At 40.4% G+C, this 19,693-nt stretch overlaps 1 protein-coding gene across 10 annotated transcripts in view; it reads right to left on the bottom strand.

Annotated features, from left to right (window-relative positions):
• r3hdm2 (R3H domain containing 2) overlaps positions 1-19,693 on the bottom strand; it is a 57,857-nt gene that overhangs the window by 12,456 nt on the left and 25,708 nt on the right. For 4 of the 10 annotated variants that reach the window (XM_074666133.1, XM_074666080.1, XM_074666108.1 and 1 more), the window contains 14 exons: positions 12,708-12,787; positions 12,003-12,159; positions 11,682-11,903; positions 10,765-10,806; positions 8,830-8,916; positions 8,528-8,651; positions 7,757-7,835; positions 7,168-7,227; positions 6,550-6,690; positions 6,057-6,165; positions 5,059-5,154; positions 4,112-4,161; positions 3,474-3,527; positions 79-314 (listed from right to left, as the gene is read on the bottom strand). In XM_074666133.1, the coding sequence (XP_074522234.1) occupies positions 79-314; positions 3,474-3,527; positions 4,112-4,161; positions 5,059-5,154; positions 6,057-6,165; positions 6,550-6,690; positions 7,168-7,227; positions 7,757-7,835; positions 8,528-8,651; positions 8,830-8,916; positions 10,765-10,806; positions 11,682-11,840 (1,237 nt within the window). In that variant the 5' untranslated portion in view covers positions 11,841-11,903; positions 12,003-12,159; positions 12,708-12,787. The remainder of the gene's footprint in view (positions 1-78; positions 315-3,473; positions 3,528-4,111; positions 4,162-5,058; positions 5,155-6,056; positions 6,166-6,549; positions 6,691-7,167; positions 7,228-7,756; positions 7,836-8,527; positions 8,652-8,829; positions 8,917-10,764; positions 10,807-11,681; positions 11,904-12,002; positions 12,160-12,707; positions 12,788-19,693) is intronic. The other 6 variants (XM_074666142.1, XM_074666101.1, XM_074666151.1 and 3 more) reach the window with 3 other exon arrangements.

The raw sequence follows: 19,693 nt of genomic DNA, 5'->3' as shown, positions 1-19,693 counted from the left end.
GTTGCTTTAAAATACCAAGAGCTTGTATTTTAGACTGTAAAGATCTGAGTCCAATTTCTCTACTTTTCATAGCCTTACCAGAGCGAGAGCCTTTGCAGCTTCCCTGTGAGCCTTTGTTGCTGCCAAGGCTATCCCCTCTGGTCAGGATGGAGATGCCAGAGAAGCTGCTAGCCTTGGTGACGGGTGGCCGGAGGGTGCGGTTGGAGCTGTCTGAGTCGGTGCTGCTCCAGGGCCGTGGCTCCAGGCACTTCATGTCACTGTCTGTGCTGCTTTGACGACTGCTAGACGCCCGACTGGAGCTCTCACGGTTCCCTCTGAGAAATGACAGAACAGGGTGGAAAGAGAGGTGGACAAAAGAAGGAAGTGACAGGGATGAAAAGAGGCAGATGTGCAGGGGGAGGAGTAAGGAGGGTGATGAAGAAAAGTTGAAGTGTAAGAAGTCAAAGAAGGACAGAAAAATGTGGATGGGAGGGTGGGTGTAGGTAGAAACAGAGGGATAGGCAAAGACAAAAAAGGAAAGAGAGGAGAACAGAGGAGCACAGTGAGGTCATCAACAGGTAAAGACGACACACAGTGTAACAAGGCTTCAAGATGGGGCATTCAACACAGATGCATTTAGGCTGGTTTAGTGAGACCACAGTACAAAAATCAGGCAACAAACCACCAAACAAGATCATTTTGAATTTCAATCATTCAACCACATGTATTCACACGCACACCCAACACGCGTACAAACCCATCCACAGAGGGAAACATACATGCAGGGAGGAAAGATGCTCCAGACAGTCAACACAGGGATGTAGGAGGAGATTACAATGAGACAAACGTCCATGAATTCAACACACAAACCGTCTCAAACTGGGGACAACATTCACGTACAAGGACTTTACAGAACATCAACTTGCATACGCTCATGTAATGACACATTAAAGGTAACACATGCACTTAGAGTTTTTTTTGTATCAGACAAAAATGACAGGGAAACAAGACAAACATACTCCTGTGAATTAATACCAGATGTACGTCAACACCCAGACTCACACACACATTTACTACTAAATAACCACTCGCTACTACTGGTTCACCACTATAGTTTTGCTGTATACACACACATCGTGTTGTTCTGACGCTGTCACCCCGGATAAGGGTCACTGCTGAGAAAACCAATGGTCACACCATAAGCTCATCGACCACTCTTTCAGTGACAATGAGTGCTGTAAATACGTTGTTTGAACATCTCCAATCTGCTTGGAACATACAGATGAAAAATATAATAAATCCTGGGGTAATAAGTTAAATTTATAGAGAAGATAGAGCTGCAGCTCTGCACTGAGGACAGCAGATCGAAAATGAAAAAACACTCAAGTCATCGTCAAACGTCTTCTTTTTACGTCCTTCTTAAACTAAAAAAACGATACAAGCAGAATATGTCTGTGCAGAGAGAGAAAGAGCTAAATGCATTCGCAAGGCTGATTGTGGGAATCACCATACTGATGAGAACAGGGATGTGGGCTCGGCTTGTAAAACCCTTGTGATAGTGAGTGCCGTTTGAAGGTGGCTGCGGCTGATAAATATTTCACAGAGACTGTAATTAATGGAGGATCTATTTTGAGTCTCCTCTCTGCACAGCCTATTTTAAGGATGGGTGGGTGCTCCGCCGCTCTCTGGGAAGGGAGGCGCGCACTTGTTCAGTTCGTTCTGCAGACGAGGAGAGAGCATGATGAGCAAGAGGAGAGTTAGGAGGAGAGATTCTGCTGTTGATCAAATGATCACTCATCTCCGGCCTCACCTCATCACAGCATCCCCCCGTCACGTGCACTTACAGATGAGGCAGGGAAGCTAGGTAGTTGTTGATTTGTGCTTCTACTGTTTTCTATGCTAATTACTGAGCATCTTCTTTTGGTTCATCAAAGTGAAGATGGTTTGTGGCATTTCAAAAAGGGTAAATTATTCTAAATACTTTACAGGTATAAATAGTAAGCATGGGGTATCCAGCTTATTTTTATGCTAAAAACTCACAAAGTAAAACTCAAAACTTTAAAAGTGAAACCATTTAAGCAATATTTTATAATGTGTTGGCCCTTTCCCCCCTACATGTGCCAAAAATAAAGCTGTGGAAAGAACAGATAGTATCTAAATAAAGATGCTTTAGCAAAAATAAAGAACCATTAGTGATGAAAAATGACATCTGTAAAGTATCTGTTAAAAAGATCCTAACACAGCACGGCATAAACTTAACACAATGCACTGAACTCTAAAATAAACTAATACATCAAGTGAGAGTTATTTGTTCTTTTCTGTAGTTATTTCATAAAATGGAATAAAAATGCAACAAGACATCTAAATTAATTCAGATGTTACTGTCTGAAGCTGCTGTCTTATAACCAGCTAAAGTCAATAACCAAAGCACCAAATGTTTACTTTAATGACCTGTTGAGAAGTTGTGATAGATGTTTCTTACTAACTGTTGAAAATGACAAATCAAAAGGTTAATCCGAATAAAGAAAAAATGTTGCTGCCACAGTTTAAGCTCCAGAAAAACATCAGGGTTGAAAAACACTGGTGTAAAGACAAGTAACCTCTTCTTTAAGTGGGTTTTGATTATTTTTCCTCAGCATGTGAGGAGGCTTTTGAGGAGTAATTTTTTCCTCTTTTGCTCTTAAAAATTACATGATTTTGCTTCTCCTTATTCAGTTTGTTTTTCAGCTTTCCTTATTTCTGCCTCAGTCATGTTTTTTTTTATTTGTCTGTATTATCCTTCAACTCTAATCATGTTCCCATGTTTTTCATACAAATGAAAAACATTTTTAAAAAGTTACAGACAACAAAATGTTTAATAATACACCAAAACCTCAACTGACAGTGTGGGCCCCTTTTTCCCATCACATTCTCGCTCTCTACCTCTGGTTTCCTGCACTGTCCTGTTCTCCACAAATAAAATTGTAAAACCATCAAAAATATAACTTTAAAACAAAACACAAAAAACGCAGGTATCAAGATGTGTCCACCTATGAAAACAAATGTTTCCCAAAAAATGTGATGTTCCTATTTTGTTTTTATAACACTGTAAGGCTGCCTATTTTCCCTTGTAAGTTAAGTATTATTGTCATACTGTTCACATACTTTTAAGTTCTGCTTTGCAACAAGTGACATTTTTACAAAACTACAGGACTAAGTCAACCACAAAACAAACAGGTTGCTGTGGAGGCAATGCAGAAACTTTATATATAAATGTAGTTGGAGGTGAATGGGTGGAGGGGTAAGTAGGTCAATCAGTCCCCAGTGAAACCACAAAGCAGCCATGCATGGGCCATAGGAGGCCCCACGGTGCAGTGCTGGAATAGCCATCAATCAGCCGACTACGCCAAGCAAATATAGAAAGAAACCACCACAAGTCACCACTATCATCACCAAACCACTTTCAAAAGATGGGCATGGCAACACACAAGTCAAGGTCAGCAGCACCCCAATACCTAAAGATCTGCCTCCTCTTTTGAGAGCTAGAGCAGTAGCCCTCAGTGGAAAGTCTGTTGGGGTTAACATTAGGAGAAAATGCTAGGGTTACAGGACTGGATGGAGAACAGGAAGGTAGGGGGTTAGGGGAGGGGAAAATGAGGAGGGGTGGCAGGTAGAGGAGGGAACAATGTAGAACTTTTACCCCTGAGAAGTAAGAAAAAGAACTTGATTGAATAGAAGCTCAACATACATGACTTTCTCCGCTCTGTCTCTGAAAATCAAGTCCTGATATTCCAGGCTTAATGGACAGGGCACTACGGGACTGTTGCTAGTGTAGGACCTAACTTATTTGTGGGGAACTTTCTTTCCAGGACCAATAAATCTTTATTGTAAGAGGGTTTTGAGAGAGATCCTTCTTAATAAGGGAGCCATAAGCAAATTCCTGCCATTTTATGCATTCAAATAAAGTATATTTTTGTCATCTAGTCCCTCTGACAGGCATCATAGTAATCAAATGGGTCAATGTTAAAAAATAAACTAAAATGCCCTGACTTTCTACACAAAAAGCAAACAGTAGCTTAAGGGTTGAAGATGAAAAGGGTGGAGTTTAAAAAGTAAGACACTTGTGTGGAGACACTGGGATTCATCATCTTACCTGTTGTCATTGATGTATCCGTTTTGAGAGGACTGTAAGAAAAAGGACACCTGCACATTATGAAATGCTTCATCTGTAAAATAGCACTTAAGGCAAAGAAGAAGACAAACTTTTTGGCAAAATCACTTTGAAAATTTTTCATTTCAGACAGGTTTTGGTTCAGAACGAGAAGCACAAAGAGGGCAGGTGTTTACTACCAAGAAGTACAAATGAGCTGGTTCTAGTTTGGCATCAGTACAACCTGAAAATGTGTCTACTTTTATCTCTCTGAGCCACGACAATTTTCTCACATGATTTCAAAAAATCACTGACCTGGGAACCTACATGCAGCTTTTATGGCTGACTTTAGAGTAAGTCTCTACAACATTGCCCAGTAGCAGTTAGGGAGGCACCGATTCAACTTTTCTGGTCCTGATACTGATAACTGGGCTTTGGGTATCGATTGATACCAATGCTGATAAGTGATAAAATAATAACCTGCATACCCTACTGGGGGATACGACTGGTAATGTTTTGGTTAAAAGCCAAAAACTGAGAACATATGGCACTGAAGTGAACATTTATAACCAACCTATAAAGTGTTCAAATGTTTACCAGCAGCTGGTGGTGCTATTCAATTTTAAACTTTTACACCGTGTAGACAGATATGCAGCAAATACTCTGCTGTTAGCCTCTTTCATGCCATCATAGCCTTTTCCTTTACAGGCACATGCGTGTGACTGTGATGTCATATGAGAGCGCCAGTAAAAAAAGGCACAGAGCTAATTGCCTAAATGTGATCGGCCCTTTCCCACTGATAGCAGATCCAGTCTTGAGGGGCGTGATATCTGACACCAGGATTGGTGCATCCCTATTAAGCATCACAGCTAATGATTTAAAAAGGACTGTAATAGGATATAAGCCTTCTTTGCACAGTGTTTATCACCTAATCAAGGTTCAATACTTACTTCTCGTGCAAAGATCCTGTCTCGTACTCTCTGATACTCTTCCTCCCTCTCTTCGATGGACTTGCTTCTTCGCCCGTCCTGTAGTGGCACACGGATCTAGCATACAGGAAACAAGCATGTTAGAAATCTGTCCTTCATGATTTGTCTAAAATAAAGGCTGACATGCACATTCACAGCCACTCCAAGTGTCACCTGCTGTAAAGTAAGGTAGGAACAATCACATGATAAAAAAAATAGTCTGCGAGGAAGAGCAGCTGCCTGCTGTCAAAACAAACCACCAGAGTGGAAACTGTAAAATGAGTGTTTTGAGGGGCAGAATCAGCGTGGGAAGGTTTAGCACCACAAACGTGATAGAACAGTACTTGCAGGATTCTCATACAGAAAAATATGACAAACATGTACGAGCACTCAGCAAAGTGTCAGTGCCGAAAATAAATGTTGTGTGAAAAAACTTGCTTCAAACAACAACAATCAAAATGTGTGAAAACGTGTCTTTTGTTCTTGCTAGAATGATCCAAATTTGAGGGTAAAAACACAGAAACAACAGTTAACGAACAGCACCTGCAGGAAAACATGTCTGAATTGAAAAACCTCTCTGTTATGTATTTTACAGCTGATGAGCAGAGCTGTTTCATGCTCAGCTGGCAATCTCTAGTGGTCAAAATGAAGCAAATGCTAAAACTGAAGTTCTTCCTGTGTCCACTTGAGGCAGTCAGCAGAAGCATCAGAAGCCAAATACACACCCCCAAAAGGCCCCTCTTTGAAGCAAAGACATCAAGTCGTAAGGAGATTGTGTGACAAAGTGGAAGCTTTCCCTTCGTTATAAAAAAATCCTCTGATAGAAGTATGCACACTGCACAGGGAAAATAATAATTAACAACCAGCCTTTTGTGTCAAGTCTAAGAAAATGTATGAGCCATGAAACATGAAGCCTCTGTCAACAATAAAGCTGATGCATAATGAGTGATATACTTTTTATCCTATGCCAAGAAGCCTACCTGATTATCATCCTTGTCCATGCTGGCATCGTCTCTCTTGAGGATGAATTTCTTCTGGAAGTCCATGTTGCGTTCATCCTTGATGTGTTCAGAAAACCTTTGTTCTGGGCTGTAGAGAAAGTTGATGACAAAAGGCTTTTCACACACAAGGGAAAGGGTGAAAAGTAAACCTTATATCGGAGAAAAGATCCTGTAGAGCTTTAAGCTGTGGTCACCTCAGCCACATGGGTTTGTTTATGTGTTGTTTCCTTGCAACTTAACCTACTGAATTTAACATAACATCACCCACCATGAACCCCACCGACCCCACTACAGTCAAGACAACAGGAAGTCAGAATGAAGCATGGTGTATTTTTAACTGTTATGTAAAGCCTAGGTTATCACAGTGCTGTCTTTGCAAACCTATTTTAAAAAACTCTTTCTAGATTTCACTTCCTGTAGCTTTAAGGCTGCAGCTGTCTCAGTCTGGACCAATGTCAAAAGCTGTACTCACATGCGTGTGTTGCCAGTTTTGTTGATGATGACAGCCTTGCCTGTCTGATCCACATTGTGGTCCATGCCAAAGTAGGCAGCCACACGGTGCAGCAGCATACGGTGATAAGAAGTCATCTGAGGAAACTTCTTATACTGATTACTGAAGGGAAGGCAACAGAAAGTGGTAAGTAGCCCAATTTTTGCCATTTTCTTCTTAATGTATGGAAAACATAAACTGAAAATGGATGATGTTGGTTTCATGGAGAAAAAGCTTTTGCATTCTAACAGAACTTCTACTATTTGGTTCACAGTGCTGCCGCACAGTTAACACAGTAAAAACACAGCTTTTTCATTTTCATTTTTTAGAATTCTGAGTCCATTAAAAAACAGGATGCCACCAAATAAATTGGCTCTGCTGTGCACAAGATGATTTATTGCTTTCGGATGAATTTCAAATCCTAATTTTTATGTCTCAAAGCTCTGTTCTGGTTGAAAGAGAACAGGGAGTGCTTGCCAGGAAAGCAGTCAGCTCATACTTGTCCCACAATATCAAGAACACTCACCTCGGCAACCTATAAATAAATGTAGGATGGCTAAATATATGTTCAAGAGAGTGGTTATGAAGAACGTGGCTTACTTGTCGTCATTAATGAACTCCAGGATATCTTGTTCTAGTTTGAGCAGCATCATTCGATCCCTGTTGGGCCAAAGGAGGGGAGGGGGTCAGAAGGAGGAGCAGATCAGATGCTGTCGTGCAAAGATTATAGATCAGAAGTAGTAGGGATAAAAATAATGGCTGATGCAGATTCCTCAAGTATTTTTAAGCTTTTCTAATTTTTATTCTAGTTAGTGTTTGAAACTTAAATGCAGTCGTGCAATTTTGACCTTTAAAATCTACCTCATACACAATATCACATAATGCAGAGATCCCCTTGCTCACACTCCCTTGTGAGTGTTAGCTCTCCAACATTATAAATTACCAAAAAACACTATGCAATGAATACATTTTGCAGAGTGGACTGGTATCTGCGTATTCTGCAAATATTATTGTGCACTGTCAGTTATGCAAGTCACATAGCAAACTATCGTGCATTTATCTGTGGATGCATTCATCTAAATTTGTATTAAATCTAAAACCCAGTCCCATGGTTTCCTTTCTCTTCTCTGTTGTTGTGTTTCTGATGCCACAGCTCTAAATACAAGCCATCCTTGAGGCGGTACCATACCTGGGATTGTTCTTCAGTGTGTTGACCAAAAACTCATGAACATCGATGCCCGTGGAGTCAGTGTATTCCTGACTGGAGTCTAAAAGAGGAGGGAAGAGAGAGACAAAGAGAGAGGTAAGAGGAAGAAACCACTGAGAGAGTGTGTGTAGGAAAAGAGACTGACATTTCTGAAGAGTACAGAAAGAGTTGAGTCCGAATCCTGCCAACCACGGCTCCCAAAATGGCACCCAAACACACTGGCAACTACATTCCAGGTTGTTCAGGGAGGATAAACACTAGCTCACTGTTCTTCTATGCTTTTACACACACACACAAACACACACTCTTCAGGGGATCATTTTCCACTATTTTCCACTACACCAGACAGTTGGGCTGGCTATTTCATCTCTGCTGCTCTCAGAGTGTAATGATGCCTGAGGGCCTCAGCAGAGGAAGGGAGACAGAGGGAGAGGTGGGTAATTACAAAAGAAGACAGAGTGATCCCATTATCTCCCAGAGAAATTAGCTTGACATCATATTAGTTTTGGTGGTAATAACACAGTGGACATCATATTTACATGTAAAAGCCATGATGTGACAAAACCATTTAGAGAAGACTGATGCAGGAGATTTGATGTGAAGCATCAGCTAACTCAATTTAATATAATGTATTTGATTAAACTTTTAATTCTTTCTTGTTTAGGGAGAAGCACGGTGCCACTGTGGGTGTTAACACACGTCCTAAACAGACCAGGACTACAATATGCATCAAGCTCTAAAGTTGAGTCTCACCACGTGACAACATCTTCCGTGGAGTCTTGTCCTTCTTCTCCTTCTCTTCATTTTCATTCTCATCTTTGGAGGACTTCTCTTCTTCCTTGTCTGACGGACAGCTGATGTGAAGCTGTATGATGTCCTGAAAAGAACATTAAAGCTAATCTCTGGATTCTGATTTTCTTTGCTATGTTGGACTCAGTTAACCCAATACAAACAGAGTGTGCAGTGACAATACATGAGACTTGCAGGTGAGTCTAACTGCAGGGCATGGGCAGAGGTTAAGGTGGGGGGTTAGGAGTTAGAGACAGGAACTGTACCGATTCTGGAGGTCCATCAGTGGAGTATGGACCAGAGGACTCCTCACACACTGCCAGACTCCGTACCAGCTTCAGTTTGGCATTAGACTGAAACAGAATCACACACACACACATTACCTGTAGGTGTGTTTCTTAATGGGATTTAGTGGCAGTTTAAACTTCCTATGAATGCTACGTTAACTAGTAACCCTAAACTTGTTTCCTGCTTAAAACAAATATCATTGTTGTTTACACAGAAGTTCCTGTTGCATAAAGCAAAGCTTGAAACCAAGTGCAAGTAATGAAGTATGAAGTTAAAAAATGGTGAGGACATGTAAATGAGCAGCTGATTAAGCCCAGATGTGGGTTGAAGTAAAACATAATATTAACCCTGAACTTAACTACAGTGCTGCATCATAATGATAATTATACCAATCCACCTTTCCAATTTATGAACACATCAATTTCACGTTCTTTGTTTGAGATAATAAGGTAAATAATAAAGATCTTGATGATCTGTTTTGATGGGTTTTAGGATGGGACACAACAACGATGTTAGACGTATGACTAACCGTATGTGTTTTCATAATAAAATCACTTTGTTCTGCTCTAAATCAGACAATGACATCAGGCTTAGTGACGCCTGTCTTTTAGTTTGTCACTGAGAGTTTGTTCAACTTTTCATTCATTATTTAGTTTATTTAGTAAGCAGTTCTGGTAGGCAGGCATGTCCAAAGTCGGGGCCTGGAGGGTCAAATGTTATACTCACTCGGCTTTCATCTCACTGTGTTTTTATTATGGCACTGAAAGTAATCATGTTTTTCAAATATGTGCAGGTTTATATTTTCTGTTAAGTGCACAGATAAAACCTAAGTATATTTACTAGATTTACTAGATTTAGATGATGAAATGGGTCAGGAATTGGACAAATGGTGAATAAAATTGTTAAGAATAATGGACAAGATGTATCTGGGGATGAAAATGTTATTGACGGGTCAAAGTATTTTAAAAATCATCATGAAAAACAATCGTGGAAAAAATCCAAATCTACTGTAAAAAAAATCCTGACATTTGGAGAACAATTCTGTTAAAAACACCACATGTAACTGTAGAAAACTGATGACTTATCTGGTAGCAAAAGACAACTGAAGGACAGTGAGGTTTTGATTCATAAGTCTGTGATGATGGCACAAGTGTGTTTGGTTGGGTGGAATAAGGAACCTAGAGTTAGAGGAGTGCACAGAACCAGTGCATTTTGTCTGTGTTGAATCCAAATGACAAGCATCATTTATTCATTCAGCACACCAAACACAGTTCTAAATTTAAATGAATAAATACTTCATCAACTGTCTTAAGTATGTGCTCTTTCTTTACTGCTTTAAAGCATTCAGGCAGTAAGAGTTTGAGGCCAAAATATGACTACTCTGATAAAACAGAGTCTGGATCTCCTGAATGCTTTGAAGATTCATGAAAGCCAAAACCTTATTTTCTGACATGTATGATATTCAGGATTTAAAACCTGTGAACATTTTTGATATCTTGAAGTTTCAAAATGAAAGACTCCAGAGAGGAAAGATTGTGTTTAAACCTTGTAGTGTGACAGTGGTGAATGTTTGAGTTTACAAAGATTACATTTGTGTAGTTTCTCCTTTTGTGCGTAATGCAGCCTAATTTCAAATAGGTTAAAACTCCTGTGACCTCTACCTGATATGTCTTGGATCACTCTCACACACTTTAAAGCCTCTCATGGGACTTAAGATTTCAGACCACTGATAAGAAGATGGTGGTCCCTTAGGATAACAAGATTAGGGTATTAATAATGGAGGGTCAACTTGGACAACAAACCAGCGGGGAGGTAGGGTCCAAGACATTATGATGTTAATTGAGTGACTTTGAAAGTAAGTGAGTTTTCTTTTTTAGTTTAAGACATAAAAACAATACAAATAAATGACTTACTTTGGCTCTTTTCCTGCCATGGCTATGATTGGGAGCCCGTTTCTGCAAAGAAAATGCAAAGATTTACTGATTGAGTGTAAAAACTAAGATGTTAAACAGAAATCTGAAAACATTTCAAGGATAGCAAGCAGAAACTGTAGATTGGCTAAAAAATCTGTATTAATTATCACCTTGTTTGATCACAGAAAACATTTATAAGTCAAAATAAATCAGACTAACAGAATGTATTGATAAAAATGTGAAGGAATCAAATTATAAAAAGAGGGTTTTCTGTGTGAAGAAAAAGCAAACAATCTGCTTCTATGTTTGAACATCATTTTTAAGCATGCTGGAAGGTACTGCAAAGAGGATTGTGCTCAGCTCCTCACACACACAGAAAGAAACAAAACCATGTTAGAGAAGCCGAGTCCAGGCCAGAGACTGGCAGCGGGATGACGAGGTGAAACCGTTTTATTGTTGCAGGATGTAAACTGGCTCGTCACAGCTCTCGAGCTGTTAAGTCAAGCTGAGATTCTGATTGCGTTGCTAGGGAGCCAGCTCGTCAAGTCGCCAGTGTCTGGTTTTAGAACATAAGTCACGTCACCTTTTTCAACAGCCAATCATGCCGCAGCTAAGACTGCCAGGCAAGTATGTGACAAACTATCACCTGGTTGAAATGGAACCAAAAAAAAAGCTGAGAATCTCAGCAATTGCAAATACATTTAGAGGAGAATATTTAATAACAGACTGCACTTAGCCAGGAGAACAAAAGACAAATCCACTGGCGCGTATAAAAAAATGAATTCTTTTTAAATTGATTGTTGAAAGATTATTTGACACTTTAGTTTGAGGCAGCTTAGTTAATGTCCTTGTTTGATTGTGTTCAGTTCAAACTGAAACAAACTTATCAGCCCTCTTGTATAGACTCATCCTCTCACCTGTGCATCCTGTGGGGAGCTCTCCTCCACCTCCAGGCCCTCTCCTGTCCCTTCCTTGATGCCTTGTGGTTGAGGGGACGTCTTGCCTCGACCGCAGGGCTCGATGAGTGGACCACTCTCTCCCTCCTGCTGGATGTCTGTTGTCAGGCTCACTGACATCTTCTTAGGGGAGGGGGAGAGGGTGGGAGTTGGGGAGGGGTTGGGTGGAGAACCCAGCAGTGGCTTTAAGAAAAAAAAGGCAGATTTAGTAGAAGGGATTTCAAGGCCCTGATTGTTTTTCATGCAGTGTACAGTGTGAGGCTGTAGTGCCATTAAATCTACCTGTAGGTGGTACCAGATCTGTTCTGGACTCTGTACAGTGAGCCTGGATGGGAACCACACAGGAAGATGAGGGGAACCCACTAAGGTAGTGATCTGGGTTGGGCTGCAGCAGGGGGCGAAGCGCAGTCCATAGCAGGTCTTAGCCTTTGAGGTGGAGCTGAGAGGAAAAACACAAAGATGAAGAAATTAAAAGAGTTAGATGACACTTTGCAGCAAAGAAAATTAAAGATTCATGTAAATTATTACAGAAGGTGAAACTGAAAGTCAACTGCAATGTTGTCAGGAGGAAAGTCATCTAATTTACAGTTTAGGAACAAATCCTGTAGCCAATAAGTGTCAATGTGTCTTTTTCATTAATTTCACAATTCAATAGTGAACTATAAAACAGACTGGAATTTTCACCTCCTGTAACTGCAGTGCCAGTCTGAAAAGAGCTTTTTTCCTTCATCATCTTCACATTTTTTTTTTAGCCACAACAATTCAGCATAAGCCAGAGAGTTTATATTTCATACAAAATGTAAGAAAGAAACATTTTGCACTATATAACTATAAAGAGCAGACCAACCCACAAGGCAAATCTGTCACAAGGCAAATCAAACAATGATGTTAAAAAAAAATACAAATCCAAAACATCAAGCAGTATTGACAGCAATCAGGTGAACAGGAAGCAGCTAGCCAGCTAGACAAGGGGGAGGGGCACTCTACCTCAGGCGTCACGGGGGCCTCTCTCTTCTCTCTCCCTCCGGCTCAATGCAGCAGCATGGTCTGTCCTCCAGTCAGGAGTCCTGAACACCGATAACAGAAGAGGAAGACACGGATGACGTCATGTTTCACACACTTGAGTGAGTCATCGCTGCTGCTGCTCCCCCTGCTGCTCCTGACTGTAGCAGGGAGGGAGAAAAAGCAGCTGAAGGCTGAGTGCACACTGCTTCACAAGGTTTATAAATGAGCCCCTCATGTGAGGTTTAATCTCTGCAAAACGGCTTCATATTTCATTTTGTGACTTTGTCACTGCCTTAACTAAGATTTGTACAGTGTAGGCAATTGCTTGTTTTCTTAGATTTCTTTCCAGCTTATGCTTGTAGAGAGAATCACTGAAACAGGCTTTATTTATTTAAGTAAACATTAAATTAAGAATGCAGCACAATGCTGATACTGGACTGTATCATTGGTCTAGAAAACAACCCCTTCAGGCCTCCTCCAGCTGCATCCTAGTTACACTCTTATTGATCTTAAAACTCTCTTCACATTCTGGCTCATATGTCTTCATTAAAAACAAATTGCTGTTATAACAATATTTCAGGTAACCATACCCTTATGAATTGTACTTCCCTGACTTTCGCTTACTCCACACAGCTTACATCATTAAACACGAGCTCTCTGAGCATGAGAAAACCATGATACATTACCACAGAACAGCTTTAGGGTAAGTTCTGGTGCTGAAACAGTTACTCTGATACGTTGGGCATTACACGCTTGGGATTACACAGACAGAGACAAAGATGAATATAAATCCATTCGTCTTATAAACCTACTGTGTACAGTCTTGCTGCAGGATGTTACAAGAAACTAAAACCATGATAATTCATCGTGCATAATCTGTGATTATACAGGAGATTCAACAAGATACCTGCATTTAGGGATAAACGATATTGGATTTTTGCCGATATCCGATATGCTGATATATATCGAAACCCCTCTTGGCCAATACTGATACCGATACCGATAATCACAAGTTTGTTTGTTTTTTTCACTGTAAAGAAAGCTGAGTCTATCCTGTACTGGAATTTATATGTTACTCTAATTGTGACTTATTTGTTTAAGAAACACACAGAAAACAAGACAAAAAACATTTGATTTTACCATAAATAAGAAATGTATTATTTTTTCAAACTCAAGACATTCAGTATTGAAATACAGAAAAATAATTTCTTTAGATCACATGAACTTTAAATGTACAATGCATTTTAAACATAACCAAGTTGCATTTGATCATTTTAGAGCTACTGTAACAACCTGGTGACAGACACAGAGCTCTGCAGTGCAAATAAATGAAGTGCTACATTTTATTTAAGGAGCTTATTTTTCAGATGGAAAATAATAATAATCCTAACTGAATAGCACCTTATCGGCTGTGCCTATCGGCAGAAATTTTCATATCTGCCGATACCGATAAACGTGTTTTTAAGCTTTTATCAGCTGGTACTGATATTGTGCCGATAATATCGTGCATCCCTACCTGCATTGTGTTTGTCCTCTACAGATGTCACATTAATCATCCTAATTCTCATCCACTGGCCAAATTTAAGGAGGTCCCCTCCTACTTCTACAGCATTTGATTCAGCTTTTTGCCACCTGTAAGTAAGCTTGGTCTCCTCCACTTGAATTTGACTCTCTGACTCTAACACTGGCCTGGACTAGCGCGGAGAGAATAGCTGGAGAGGTTGTCTTGAAAAGACAACACGTCTCTTAAAACACTGTCGATAACCTGTTCCATAATCCACCTTTTGTGCTTTCTATTCTTGGTGAAACATCAGCATGCCTGCAAGCAGGATGGAAGAGCAGATGGATCCAACAAGACAGGGATGGCAAGATTTTAACTGTTACAGAGCAACAAGACAAGAGGTATGCATGCAAAATCCGCCTCCTGAGATAAAACATCTGCTGCTAGCAGGCAGGTGACATTTTCTTTTCTTCTGAAATGTGACACCTGCACAGAACATGTAAGAGCAGTGTAAAAAGAGGTGAATGCTTGCTGCATAGACAAGTCTGATTCACACGTGCCCCTGTCAGTATTGATTTCCTGTGTTGTCCTGTGCTGTCCTGTGCTGCAGGATAGATGACATGAATGAACAAACAAGGCAGGGATTCCCAGCGTGGGGAGGACCCAGGCGATGCAACAGCGTCATCAGCAGCAGCAATAAGCCATTTCACTGACCAAGACACCCACATGCCCCAACCCCGCTCTGCTTATACAAGCCTGCTTTACAGAGGCAGAGAGTACAAGCACACTGACGGCTGTGGGCAGCTACAACTGCCTGACACAGTCTCTTTTGTGGAAAAAAAAAGATAAGCTCACACACACAGACTCACACACACAAAGTGTAGTCTTGCACAAAAGAAATGAATGGCTTTGGATTAGAAAGCAAAGATAATCATTCATCTCAAGTGGCAGTCTCACGACTGATTGGACGATCGCGGTGAATAGCAGGGAGGGGCTGCAGGAGGAATTGTGAATCAGCGCCAGAAAAGGGTTGCTTGTGAATAAACCAGCATTACCTATTCTCTCCTCCTCTACCCCTTCCTCTCTCTTCTGTTTCCTCAGCTCTCTCCTCAACACTCCCCGCTGCTTCTCTAAACACCACACACACAGAAACCAGCCTACAGGGTTGCCAAGGAGATGGCAACGTCATTCTCAACTGCTGCCATTTGTGTTGAGCGAGTATCGGGGAGAGGGGCAGGAAGGAGAATGATATTAAAAATAAATACGTGGATTGCAGTGTGCATAGACTCAGAGGGACAGACTGACAGAAACAGAGAGAAAGAAGGATGATGGAGAGGAGATTTTCTGTTCCTGGTCCTTCATGGTTCAAACATTATATCAAATAACAGATTCACTAAACCTATAGAGCATCATATCCTAACAAGGTTCACATTTTAACAGGTTCACATCAAGTATTCATCCATATAATCCTGTATTCTGCAACAAGTTCATAGACTGATTCACCCAGAAAAGCTCAAAGAAGGGTCGACAGTTCAGTCATGGTTTAAATGTTGGCCTGCTGTCCCCGTTCTTACCTCAAGGATCTTACATCCTAGTAGGATAAACACAATGTCCATGTAACTTAAGTATCATTGTTATTCAACACGGGGAAAAAATAATGATAATTTCTTCTTGAACACCTGCAGCCAATTAACTTGTAGCTCTATTTAGCACTAACTAAGCTTTCCCTTCTGTCTAAATTCTTGCTGTGTTGTACGTCACTTTGGACAAAAGAGTCAGCTGAATGAAACTGGAGAATTGTAGAGATTCTTGGTCCGACTACAATCATATTCCCCCACAGTATTTTAAATAAAGCAGTGATGAAAAACGGTTTCTCTGTTGAAAGTAATTCACATGCAACTGCCTCATTTAATACCTGCTCTCTTCAATCAGATGGAAAAAGTCGAGTTGAGGACGGGTCCATAATTTTGAAGAGAGAGGGATTTGATCATGTTTTCGTAGGTCAACCAGAAGGTGGTGCTCCAAGAAGCAAATGGCCACAGACTGGGAAACAAAGCAATGTGGACCAGACTGGCAGCACTACTTTTTAACAGCTTTTTCCCTTTGTTAGAACATAATCGTCATAAAAACACAACACAGTGGTATACTGTATACAAACCTTTTTAGAGTGCTGGTTTGGTTGAAAAGATCTTTCAGATGAAGCAAAGATGGGTCTGTACTATAGACTATATGAAACAATGGACACTGTTTTTGTGACGACATCAATCAGTTTCTGATTATAGAGCCCTGTTGTTGGTTGCTATATTAGAAATACTGACTTAAGAGGCGGGCTTAAAGCCTCCTTCACTAACAGCCTGTCAGTCAGGTGAGCTGAGCCTCTGGTTGGGCAAACTTGTGATCTTAATATCTTCTAAGCTGTTGTTAAAAAAAGAAAACAGAATCACCTTTGGTACAGTGTGTGCTGTTACAGACCTTTACTATTGAGACCGAAGTCATGTTTGAACCACACTCTAAACATGTTTATTTTTTACTATCACCGCTAATTCCAGCAGAAAGCAGGATAGCAAACTCCTCACAGCAACTGTGGAACTCGTGATGGGTACCGAACTAGGTACTTTTATAGGTTCTGACCGAATTCTGTCTGAAGTACCTAGTACCGATTCACGTAAAATCAAATAGTTCCATGTTGAAGTACCTAAACACATCCTTGTGACTGGGAGAAAGTGGAAGAGTAGATGATTTTCTATGCTGGACATGAACACAGCGTTGCAAGTTTATACTGAAGAATGAGTATGTTAAATTGAAAATTTTTGAGATTTCATTATCAAACAACTGAATATTTATTACCACATAAACACACACAAAAGTACCAAAAATTGGTAACATGAGTTACCGATACCAATTGCCAGGTACGGGGCATTGACACCGTATCGTTTCAAATATGAAAGGTACCCATCCCTATGTGGAACTACAAACATCTACACAGCTGCACAGACCTCACACTTAACTGAATGGAAATCATTGCATAGGAAGACATTAGAACTCTTTTTCCTCTCTGAAAGACCTCAGAAAACAAAATGCATCTTACATATTGTTTGACAGAGAAGGTGACTAAATTCTTCTCTGGTTGCAAAAGAGTGAGGTGTTAATTAAGATCCAATGCAGACGATTGTCTGATTTTTGTTCTTCTACTATTTTCCTCAAACTAGACCAAAAAGCCCATCATTACAAACTACCAAATTAAAGTCGTATACTAAGGCCTGTCACGATAACAAATTTTGCCAGACGATAATTTTCCGAAATATTATTGCCGATAAACGATATTATTGTCAATATTATTTTAATTTTTTCCATTTTTTCATTGATTTAATTATGATAAATGGGATAATAAAGTAAGTACACCTTTCAAAAGCAAGAAACTTTAATTTCTTAATAGTATTCAACTGTAATTAAAAGGTCAGGATCTTTTAAATAAAATAAATTAAACAAAAAATATAATACATTTGAGAAACAAGAAAGAGAAAAAAATACAATGAAAATGAAATGGACTCTCTTTTAGAAAAAAAATACATGTCAATGAAAATAATTAATACTAATCAAAAACAATAAAACATAGACCCTGTCTCTAAAGAAAAAATGAAACTAAAAAAAAAACAACAATAAAAACTATTGCCTAAATAAAAGGGAGTTTATACAGTTCCTGCATTGTTTGTAACATGTGCTTTTTCCCAGTCAATCTGTACTGTCAGTCAAACATTTTGAACATTTCTGGCTTTCAACCGTATTGAAGGGCTGCATTTCTTTGGCAATGTAGCTGTCTTTGAGCGCCCATCATTTGGCGCTTTTATTTCTATTCACTTTGCAGACCAAAAGCCTCAGTAAGAGCGGATTGTCAAAGAACAAGGCTCTGCTGCACCTCCCCTTCTTCTTCGTCGCCACTATTTTCAAACAAATGCAAGTATCTGCTCGTTGGTGTTCATGAGCTCACACTTTGTTCATTCTGATGAATAACAAAATATTCCCACACTGGGACTGTGGCAGGCAGCTTAAGAACCGTACCTTTTGTGCCATCACTCATATTAGCGTGTGTTTCCTCCTTACCCTTCAGGACGCTTGCTTCAGCTCTCTTCCTGTGTACGCGCAAGCAGCCCTGTCTTCACCCCAAAGATCGCATTTTTGACAGATGCTCACTCCGCTATAAATCCGCTTAATCCGTTATAGAACCTATGCACCCCGATGTTAGGAAAGATAGACGTAGTGAGCCATCTTCTAATTCAGCCTCTTTGGTCAAAAGAGAGGAGGAAAACAAACATGCATGCACGTGTCAGTTTATCGAGGCTGGCAAACTCACTGAGGATGTTTTTATTTTTCGTTCGGTTAATTGATTTATTGATTATCGTGACAGGCCTACATATACTGATATGTGCTAACCCTATCTCAAGATTCTAGCCACTGTATTCATTCCTATGAAGATTATTCTTATTCTTAAATTGTGCTGGAACAAAGTGTTATCCAGGCTTAAGAACTTAGCTTCAGTGTGTCAGAACACAGGCTGAACACTGCAGACTCAACATCTCCAACACCACAGGAATCCGCGCTAATCTGTGTCTGGTGTGTCCCAGTTCAGTCAGTGTGTCGGTCGGCCTCAAGTTGTCGCCTCTCTGCCAACTGCCTGCATCATCACATGTGGCTGCAGACATGCAGCAGGGGAGCTGATTCACGCAGGACTCTGGACGGTTACATCATAGCCAAAGAGGTCGTTCACATCAGTCTGGCCATAGAAAACTGTATAAGCCAATCGTGCTGGTTTATTACAACCTAGTGGGCTCAAATGGCTTAATTTAGAAGCCGTTGCTCTGTGGGGTTAATATTTTATTAATCTTCTAACTGATTTACTGTGAAGTTATATTTAGATTAAAACAATCACAGATTTTCACATTTAGGATAGTTTTCAACAAATGAGAGAAGACACTCCCACTGATAAGCACATTTATAAGCTCCACATAGAACAGAATCCAAATTTCTATCATGCTCACAATGCGGGGCACCCTGACCCACTTCACACACATTAACACTGCTGCAGCCTCTGATATGAGCCCGACTGATGACAGGCAACCAGCTGAGACACACAGGCCACACACTGCCCTGCCCACTGTGTCAGGTTACCACACCAGAGACCGCCAATGAGAGGGAGCCCTGAGGGGAGCGATGTGTGAGTGTGAGGCAGTGAGTGAAAGGGACAGAGAGAGCTATCTGTCTGCTCCACACTGTGTTTCAGTGTGTGTGCATGTTGTGTTAAGACTCGCAGGACGTATATCTCAGCTTCAGACAGTAGGCTAGCTGGTCTAAATAGTTGGTGCAGATATGAGCTCACTGTCAAATATAGATGCTCCAGGTCAAGCTGGGTCAGGGTCTAAGCAATGAGTAGTTAGAGGGTGAGTCAAAGTATGAAGGAAACTATACATGA

Source organism: Halichoeres trimaculatus, unplaced genomic scaffold, assembly GCF_033239565.1.
Source record: "Halichoeres trimaculatus isolate MK-OKI-2021-1 unplaced genomic scaffold, fHalTri1.1 fHalTri1_scaffold_1, whole genome shotgun sequence".
Taxonomy (NCBI): Eukaryota; Metazoa; Chordata; class Actinopteri; order Labriformes; family Labridae; genus Halichoeres; species Halichoeres trimaculatus.
This window is presented reverse-complemented; position numbering and strand designations above follow the sequence as displayed.